At 44.5% G+C, this 10,177-nt stretch overlaps 1 protein-coding gene across 2 annotated transcripts in view; it reads left to right on the top strand.

The window, feature by feature from the left end:
* The first annotated feature begins 7,526 nt into the window (after window positions 1-7,526).
* Window positions 7,527-10,177, top strand: part of LOC139809120 (uncharacterized) — a 32,618-nt gene continuing 29,967 nt past the window's right edge. The window contains exon 1 of one of the 2 annotated variants that reach the window (XM_071771793.1): window positions 7,527-9,242. In XM_071771793.1, the coding sequence (XP_071627894.1) occupies window positions 7,542-9,242 (1,701 nt within the window). In that variant the 5' untranslated portion in view covers window positions 7,527-7,541. The remainder of the gene's footprint in view (window positions 9,243-10,177) is intronic. The other variant, XM_071771792.1, reaches the window with a different exon arrangement.

Raw genomic sequence — 10,177 nt, 5'->3', positions numbered from 1 at the left:
AGAGAGGAAGCAACGCCGACGAGCCGATCGTAGCCGAGGCGACGAAGCGCGATATCTGATTAATGCAGCTGCATTCCTAGCGCGCAGCGCAGAGAATTACGGCGATAACCGCCGTAAATTATAAAAAAAACTTTATAAAATTGTTACAAAATTATAAGACTGGATTGTTTCGAAGATGATGAAAAATGTTCGAGAAAGGAAACGTATTTGTGTATTTTCCTTTTGGGAAAATAATTTTTCAGCGTCTCTCGTTAATTCTTCCGGAGGAAAAACGAATTTTATAACAGATAAATTTATAGCAGATAATTGAGCAATCGTTTCCGAGCCTGGGGACTTAATTCGTAAATGATAGTAAAAGTTTGTGATTTATTGGTCCATTCGTAAGAATGCTCGTAAAAGTTTCCACAAAAATACGCCAGAATTAATCCCAGATTTCTAGCGCGTTCGTCAGACTGTTGTTTCTCAACGTACACAATCGAGAGAGATTCCGGATCCGCACCTGCGAACGATAAAGATTCAGGTCGATTCGCGTGTCATTTATACTTGTCAGCTGGAGATTCGTAGAGTCGTATATCAACGCCTTGTTCTTTGTCTCGACAACGTCGAAAGAAGCTGTATCCTAATTTTTACGTTCTTATTCCATTCGAATCGGCTATACACCTCCTGAGATGTTCTACCTAAATAATTTTTGCGCTCGGTGTATCGCCGTGCGCGATTTTAAATGAACTACTTTCGCCGATTATTCCCTAAAACCGCGGTCGTGTTTTCGCGAGAAACAGTTACTGGATAATGACAATTAAAATCTTGATAAAAATTTCGCACGCCGTTTTATCTAGATATCAAGTTAAGGTATTGAAATTTAATTAGACATTATATTCCGCTGCACGATTTAACGAGTAAGGATAATATTTCTTTGTGCGCGAGTAACGCGTGCGTTTGTAAGAAAAAAAAAGGAATAAAAAACGTAACTCTGGATGCGCATCTTACTGAAATGTGCTGCGCACGCATACGCCGATTGAAATAGAAATTGCGGAAGGCGACGGAACGGCGACGGATTTAATCGCAACGCCGGAAGCCGCGCGATCATGTGTCGCCGCCCGACACCGTCTCCGCTGTCTCCATTACCCATCCGCGATCGGCGCAGATCGATCGGATTTCAGTCCTTGACATAGAACTTCGTCTTATTAATTCATTTCTCGCAAAGTCTTGCGAGAAGATTCTTTTTCTTCGGAAAAAAATAAAAATTTGGATTCGCGCCAGTGCGAATGCCGATTTTATCGCGGGTAAAAATATTATTCGGCGAAATAATCGCGCGAAATTCCCCGAAACGTATTCAGCGAGATGAGTTCGAGTTCTTTAAATACGTGTCGAGGCGAAAAGAAAAAAAATAAGATTTCTCTCCGAGGTAACGCGCGAGTGATATGAACGAGGAACACTCACGTTCGCGTTTCTCGAAGGCGGGATAAAAGGGGTAGGGGAAATGACTGAAAAGAGGGGAAAAGGAGGAAGAGACGAGAGAAAGAGAGCGAAGAGACGCGTGTGTGGGTAAAGCCGGATAAGTATGTATACGAGAGCGGTAAAAGTGCATCGGCCGTTTAATTTCGGCTTTCCTCGCGCCGAAAATATTTGCGCGCGCCACACTTTCCGTCGCGGCATAGCTTAACGGCTAACAGGGATTCCTGCGGCGGCAGTCTGCCGGTGTCGGTTACCTAATTATAGTTGCACATAGAAATCTGTAAGGGGACACCGCGCGCACATCCGCGACAGGAAGGGAGCGAGGGAACAGAGAGAAAGAGAGAAAGAAAAAGAGAGAGAGAGAGAACAGACCGGGACCGCGCCTTATGCATTCGGCTTGTGCAATGAAAGCCGCATATCATGCGTGAGACACGCGGAAGGCCGCGTCCGTGCGTGCGTGCGCCGCGTTTCCGCGGATTTATTTTTCGGGGATGATTTAAGGGCCATGGGAAATATAATGGCGCGGAGGGTTCTTAACGAAGACACTCGTAAAACGTTTAGTCATCTAAATTATATCTGATTTTTGAATTTATTTTATTATTTTTATTTATATGTATTAATGGATGAGCCACAATTATATTGTATATAAACTTATTTAATAATGAGCCATTCAACCAATCAAAAACTTTTTTTGTTTGTTATTTATTGCTATTTGTTAAAGTGTTTATTCATTACGTTGCAAAGAGCAGCTCAATTGTAGATATATTTTTTATTAGAAAAATCATAAATTATACCGTTAATGTTATTGGAAATATCCGAAATATTTTGCTAATTAATTTATTGAAGTTTGGTTCGTCTGGAGAAATCGAAAGCGGTCGAATAAGAAAATGCGCAGGTAGCTAGCTCGGTTATTCGATGACCTGCGTGTTCTAATTTGACACGGATATGTAAAACAGCGCAGCATCGTCGGAGATCGAATCACTGTGCACACTGGCGCGACGTTATCCCGACGGTAAAACGTAATCGAGATGAAGGCCTGTCACGATCAATCCGGTCAGTGGAGAGCGTCTACATTATTCATCACTTTCTGGATGAAGCGGAGAAGTAAAATTTACATTATTGATCACGGTCGGAAAGCTATTACATCTAGCTATTACATCGACACGGGGTTCGTAGTCATGACACGATGATTCCTCGCACAGGCGGTACGCCGCGTTTTGCGTGGCTCCTTAAATCACATCGTTTAGATTAATCGCCGCTGTTTTCACCTAGCACCTCGCACGATTCACATTATACCGAGTTAGTGGATTTAAATGACTAACAATAAGATAAGCTCGCGACGTTTCATTTGCAAATGAAGGGAACGCGGTCTATGCGGCTTTTATTTATTACTCGTCAAATGAAATATACGAGTTAACTGGGACATAAATAGTTGTTGTTTTCGCACTAATTTGAAAGATCTGAAAACATTTAAAATCTAGTTTAGAGATCTAATTAGCATTTAAAATGTTGTCCATCATTTATTCTTCGCGAGTGCATTCTTGGCTAGAAATGTTTTCAACAGCACCTGAACAAAACCTCTGTTGGTGAACTTTACCGAAAGTAATCTCCCTCATTATCTCATTGGCCGCGTTCGGTATTTAAGTGCGCGGGCTCTCGGTGTACCGTTCGAGAATTTAATTCCGCAGCTGGCGCACGGAAAATCGCGAGTGTACGAACGGTGGGTGTTCTTACGAACGCATATAACATCGCGTTTCTCCAACGGCTCTATCACGCGCGCGCCGTAGAATCGGTATGCGCTCGAAGGTATACTTAGCGGAGCGCGCTTCTAACATAATGCGATTGCAACATTTTAAATGGCCACGAAAAGGGACAACGGTATATGCTGTATATCATCGCGTGCGATCATCGGCTCGTGTCGATTCTCGAGCGGCGAAGCACGGAGCCGATACGAGATTCAGCTATTTGGACCGCGGCCTCAACGACGCCGAGGCATTTTTCTTGATGGAGTTTAATTGCGTGAACAAGCCTCTATTTATTACGGTGATTCGCGTTGTTGCGCGGTTGTATTCGCCGTCTCTTCGTGTCTTCTTTTGTCTCATCGTGAAACGCACGTCGCGGAGTCCTGGACTTTTACGAGAGATATACCCATCAACACATAATTCGATCGCGTGGTCAATTATCTTTCATTTTAGCGTGACTACACAGTAAAAAATAAAATGTTAATCGTAACATTTTTCAAATGTCCCAGAAAGTCCACTCTAAATTTTGAGTTAAAATAACTCATTCATGTGTGTTACTTGTTGACAAATTAGAAATGTTAATTTATTGACACTATATTTTACATTTATATTTGTTCTTTTAACTTTAAGTATAATGTAAAAATAACTTGTAAAAAATGTCGATATAACATATTTGAATAAACGATAGTTATTTCAACTTAAGAGAAATGTTTTGAACATTTGATTGTAGTAAATTTGATTATTTTGTATGTCAAAGTTTACGATTATTTGAAGATTTACTTTAACTTTTGTTTATGTTAAAATAACTTTAAAGCGTGTTGATTTTTTGAAATAATTATGTTAAAAGAACCGAAAATAATATTCAATTTCTAAATGACATACATAAAGTGTTAAGTTATCACGTTGACATTAATATAACACATAAAAATATTACGAAAATAATAACATAGCTGTTGTATGTTAATTTTACATTGAAATAATAGTCAAATCTTGGTAACACAAGAAAATTTTAACATTTGGACGCACGATTTTTTACTGTGTATACACAAAGTTCTTATGACTTTTATATGTACAGAGGGTATCTAAGTTATAATTAAAATAGGAACTCTCGAAACACGCGATTAAATCTTCTTCAATGAGACTTTGAATGTGATAATCTTCTTTTCGATCAATCATTTTGAAATAATTTAATAATTAAGTTTGAGTCTCTCGAATTTAATAATTAAGTGTTGAACTCTCGCGAGATTTTGTTATCCGTATTTTTTCGCAGGGTCTTTCCTCCCTGGAGTTTTCTTGACTTTTTAAACCCCGCTCACCTTACGATTCGCTCTGATGGCGACTTCACTTGAGTTTCACTTTTCTGCAACTTGTACGAGGGTTACGACTCGACCTTACAGCGCAGCGGGGTGCATATTGTGTGCACCTGTCGCTTGACCTAAGAGAGAAAAAATTCTCTCGGCTCGTTGCCCCTCCCCCCGTTCTCCCTCTTTCTCTTTCTCCTCCGCTTCCATAACGCTCACTCTCGTTTGCTCGCCGCATTTGGGCAGAACATTTTCCGTGGACGAGTACACGATGCGTCCAGCGCGCGTCTTTGAATCGCGGTAGTGTGTCATTCTAAAAATAGAGAGAGGTTGAAATGAGAGGGAAGCTAAGACGCGAGAGAACGAGAGGTGGCAGGGACGGCAGAAGGAGAGTGGAGGCACGAAGAGGCAGAAGAAGCGAGTGAGACGTCGAAGGAGAATGAGAGAGATGGAAAGAGCACCTCCATAGTCTCGGTCGTGAACCCGAGGAACGACCTCGGTGAAACGTCGGGTAAAGAGAAACGAGCGAGGGAGAGAAAGGGAGAAGGAGAGAGCGAATTAGACGAGAGAACGTTAAGAGGAGGAGAAAAGGCGAGATAGAATCGCGCGGGAGAACGACGCGGACGGGGAGGGAGATTAAATTAAACAGCGCGAAAGAGACTCGAAGCGCGATACTGCGAACGCGAACGCGCAGCGAGCCTTAAAAATTTCGCTCGCGATTTCGGGTATCGCGCTGCCTCGAAAAACGGAGAGAAACCGAGAAGCGGGTGCGGCGAAAACGCGCGGGATCGCTCGTCACTTTCTAATTTTGAACCCTCCGCATCGCGTCGGTTTACGACGTGATCGGGGATCGGCCACCGTGCCCCCCTCTGTTTATAAACTCTTACGGCCGGGGATGTGTGTACGCGGCGCTGGAATTTGTCAAATTACCGCGAGGGAGTTACGCCCGAGAGAAGCGGCCGAGAAGGAAGATACGGTGATGATTAAAATAAAACCTTATTTACGGCGTAAATAAGGCGCGAGGCGTCATACCTTTGCTAAGATTGTTTTCTATTTTTAATTCGGCCACGACGTGCAACCCGAATTAGCCCCGAATAATCTTTTAATTAATTGAGCTGAGAACGAGAAATTTCATTTTTAGACAGTGAAACTGTTGCATCCATTTATCTTCGATGAGATCTCGATTTGGGATTTGTAAGATTTGTTTATTGAAATATTTAACGCCGAATGTAAGAGCGGTTATAAATAGCGACTTTTCACTTATGAGTATTCTTCAACAGTTTTGAATTTCATATTTTGAAAGTGCATTCCGTCGCAGAAGCTTAGAACGCGACGTTGCGGAATGGCTAATAATAGGAGGGTTGGCTTGCCGGCCAACAACACTGGGGTCTGCAGTCACGACCGAGTTCTATAGAGGCGTAACTTCCGTTAATATCGCGAGGGACTTGGTGCTCCTGATGCGTCTTGGTGCCCGCACATCCGCGTATGAGAATATTAAGACGGCACACGCATTCCATCGCGACGGTTTCCGCGATTTCGTAAGCGGGGCCGGCGACTCTCGAGAGCACACAGTGCGCACGAGATGCGTACTAAATGTAGTAACGGCGCTCCGAAAATACGATGCTCCAGAATATGAAGCTGTTAAAGAGCTAACGAAAAGAAAATTGTTGCATGTCCATTATTTGCAAAACGTTTCACAAATTACAAATATCCTTAGGAAACAGTTTAAAAAAACTTGATGTCTACGATAAATTATAATATACTTCAATTTTTATGCATATGTGACTTACTTTTTTAATTTCTTACATGGTTTTTCATGCAAATTTAATGGACGGGCGCAATGAAAAAATGTGCAGGCATTCACGTTGCGCTTACTGTTTTTTTTTGTGTATTCTTTATCGCCCGAAGAATTAATCGCGTCAAAATATTGCGGTAACAAATTTCATCGAGTCTTATTGGACTGGCCAGAAGTTGCCTAACAGGAACGTTATATATCTGTTCGACCGTGATCTTGCACGACTACTTGCGCGGGCTTTATTTTGCATAACCATAAACCGGCGCTACTTCATTGAGTGGCAGATGGTTTGCCATACGCGTACCTGAAGAGCTTCCCTTGCACATCGATACGGAGAAAGTCAAGTACGGGGGTCGAGGAGATCGCATTCATATGCTCATGTTATATGTCGAATAGAAAACGGATTATATTTGAGATATAAATCGCCGTGACCATTGCAGCGATTGATTAGAAAAATCACAAGTATTACAAAATCCAAATCAATATTCCAAAGTATTTAAATATAAAATATAAATTCTATTTTTGGGAATTTTGGTCGCGTAAAAATTCTTTTACGAAGTTGACTTTGATATTAATACATATAATTTATTTTTTATGAGGATACCGTCGTATCGTATTTTTGTGCTTTAATATGAGAAAAATTTCGTCTCATCGAAATAAACGTCGCTTTTATTACATCGATTAAAACGTAAATTTATTTTATTACGTTGCTTTATTACGTTAATTTGACACGCAGCTTCTTATATATTTTTTCGTTCTACGGTAGCGAGTCCCGAAGAATTTTTATTTCATCTCGCACTTTCTAGCTCGAAATTACATAGGGAAACCGGTTACTCATAAGTGTTATTTATCGATCCTACATTTCGCGTTCCCGTTGCCCAGTTTCATCTCTGTATTAATCCGCAGTCACCTATAAGTTCATACGCTCTTTTTTGCGCGTGCGAGAAAGGGAAAAGAGATTGAGAGAGAGAGAGAGAGAGAGAAAGAGAGAGATAGAAAAAGAGCTCATTTTCTTATCACTCCAATTTATTTCTTATAAAAGTATTAAAGTATTGAAATATAAAAGAAATTAATAAGATTATCGCATTAACATTTTTCAAGAGGTGTCTCTGGTTTGCGCCTCAGCGCCGCTTAAGTGTATTAAAATGCGCATTTTAAATTACATTCTAAATGATCCTAATCTCCTTGATCTAAAACGATCGAAAACTCCTTCCAGGTATCCACGGTGTGATCGCACGAGGAACCACGATGGCGGAGGTGGCGACGAAGAAGTCGATCAATGTAGTAAGTAGCAAGAAGAGCGAGGTGTGCGGTGTTCAGTCTAACAACGGTTTGATTGATTTGGATGATCTAACCGCGAGTAACACCCAACTAATCTCGTTGTGCGACGACGACGACGATCTTGTACTCACAAACAATACGCGTAACGAGCTCGAGGGCGACGACAAGAGCCTGCAGGAGTTGATAGAAAGCGAGCTGGCGCTGAGGATCTGCTCGAGCAGCACCGACGACGAAGCCGTCGAGGAAACCGAGAATGTCGTCACCCAACCGGAGACGATCAAGAGGATCGTCCTGGACCGCCGGCAGGATCCCGTCGACGTTAACGCGGGGTTCATAGCGGCCGAGAGCGAACATTATTCCTTGATCGAGGAACCGTACGGCCATCGAAACGGTCATGTGTCTCCACACGTCGACGTCGAGGTCGTGAAGCCAGAACCGGTGCGCTTCCACGACGAGGAAGATGATCAGGCGTTCGTCGAGCAGCCGGAAGCCGGCGTTGCGCCGATAATTATTCAGAAAACGAACGAAAGCGATCAGGAGTCGAGCCGCGACGAAGTCGTCGACGTTAGCAACGACAGCGAGTGTCGGGCGATCGTCAAGGAAGTCGTACCTCCCACGGATGATCCAGATTCTAGCAATGTCACGAGCGATCTCGTAGACGGACCGAGCTCCCAATCTTTCCCGATTCCCGCGAGTTGTCCCGTGGACAAGTACCAACGGGAGGAGGAACTGGTGCAGAAGATGGCAGATGACACGGATCTGCTTCGCACCGATGTCGAGCAGGAAAGGAAGAACGCGGACGTCGATGTTCCGGACACGTGGATCGAGCAGGCGCCACTTTCAGACGGCCAGCAGGCCGGTCAGTTCTCCGACAACTTCGACGAGGCGCCTTATTCGCAGGATCGAAGCCTCGAGGAGCAGAAATCCCCGTCGACGAACGAAGAATCTTCCACAAACGAACATATCGACATACTTAATGATTCCTACGGAGACCCTCGTGTCGAGGAAGAGGAGATTCCGGGGTCGCTGATCCGCCGGGACAAATCGTCGCCCTCCGAAACGCTCGAAGAGGCCGACTCGAAGCTGGAGGACTCCCGTCTCTCCGACGACGGCGTCATCAGCCAGTCCGAGATGTCCGCGGAGACGGCCAGCACGCAGGAATTCCTCGACACGGAACGCCGCGTGCTGAACGAGGAATCCGATCACGAGACACCGCAGATCGTGGTGACGTCGGAGATCACCGAATCGCATCAGGCATCGTCGGAATCGATCCTGGAGAACGAAAGTTCGCCGGAGTGTCCCGTCGCGGAGGACACGCAGAATCCGGTGGACGAGTCCTCGAGCGAGTTCTCGGCGTCGGACTCGACCTTCATCGAGAAGACCGAGGTCGTGGTGTCGGACACGAGCGTGACGATCTTCTCGGAGACGAGGCAGCTCGTCGCCGGGCAGATCGGGAATCTCGACTCGTGGACCACGGTCGAGGAGGCCACGAAATCGCCGGACGAAAGAGACGTGCCGACCGCGGCGGAACGCGGCGGTGACGTTAACGACGCGACGTGGGGCGACAACGAGGGGAAGCAAGACGATTGCCTCGCACCCTCGTCCCCCCGCGCGCCCCTGGCCACCCCGGACGAGACGGAGACGAGCGATGTTTCTAACGCCTGCGACGTAAGTGTGCTTTTTTCGTGAATTAACTCGGATTGCCTGCGACGGAGAAACCGGCCCGAAGGAAAGACTCGAAAAAAAAAAAAACCGATAGGGTATAGGGTCTCGTTTTCGCGTCTGCATAAATCGAAACCTCGCACTCGCGACTATTTTCAATTAATTAACGATATGTCATTACCGACACCGACTACCGTGAGGTTCGTGACGATGACGTGTACAACATCGTGTAACATTTCTCATGAAGCGTTGAGAAAATTCACAGCCTCGAATGAGAGCACGAGCACTTTCCTTCGAGTCGTCGCACTCGTTCGTACAGGTAGGAGTAACAATTGTTCTTACGACTCATCGAAATAATTAATGCTTGATTTGCTGCGTTTTTGCCAACGTCGCGAGTGACGTCGTTGCGCAGCCCTTAAAAAAATTAATCGTTTCTTGTGTGGTATTGCTTATCATTAGAATTGCCGAAATCCCCGCGGTGTATATAATTCCAAATAACGTCGTAAAGTTCTGACTTTACACATAATTCAGATTATATAATTTACGTACCTCGATATCGATAGGGTTGCTTCGCGCTTGTGACGTAAAGCTGCGAAACGTTCGGCGTAGAAATCGCGCCTCTCTCGGGCGCACTCATATTCCGCACGTTGCGCAAGAGAAATACAAGCGTTATAACTTAACAGCGTTCAGGTTGTTGCTTGCGTCGGATAATTCCTGCGAGCACATTGTGGATCCGATCCTCCTAGCAGTTTCTGCAAGACTAATTGCGCCATCGCTCTATGTAACTCCTACGCATGTTTTTACACGTTAGGGGCGATTAATCTCGTTTATCCTTTTTTTTTTCCTCTTAACAGCCGAAGCCTCCAGGTAAGGGATTCTCGCGAGTGCCCGCGGGTACTCGCATAATCCGCGGTATCGATGCGCCAAGTTTAGTGAATTTA

The sequence above is a fragment of the Temnothorax longispinosus genome, chromosome 2 (genome assembly GCF_030848805.1).
Source record: "Temnothorax longispinosus isolate EJ_2023e chromosome 2, Tlon_JGU_v1, whole genome shotgun sequence".
In the NCBI taxonomy this organism is placed as follows: domain Eukaryota; kingdom Metazoa; phylum Arthropoda; class Insecta; order Hymenoptera; family Formicidae; genus Temnothorax; species Temnothorax longispinosus.
This window is presented reverse-complemented; position numbering and strand designations above follow the sequence as displayed.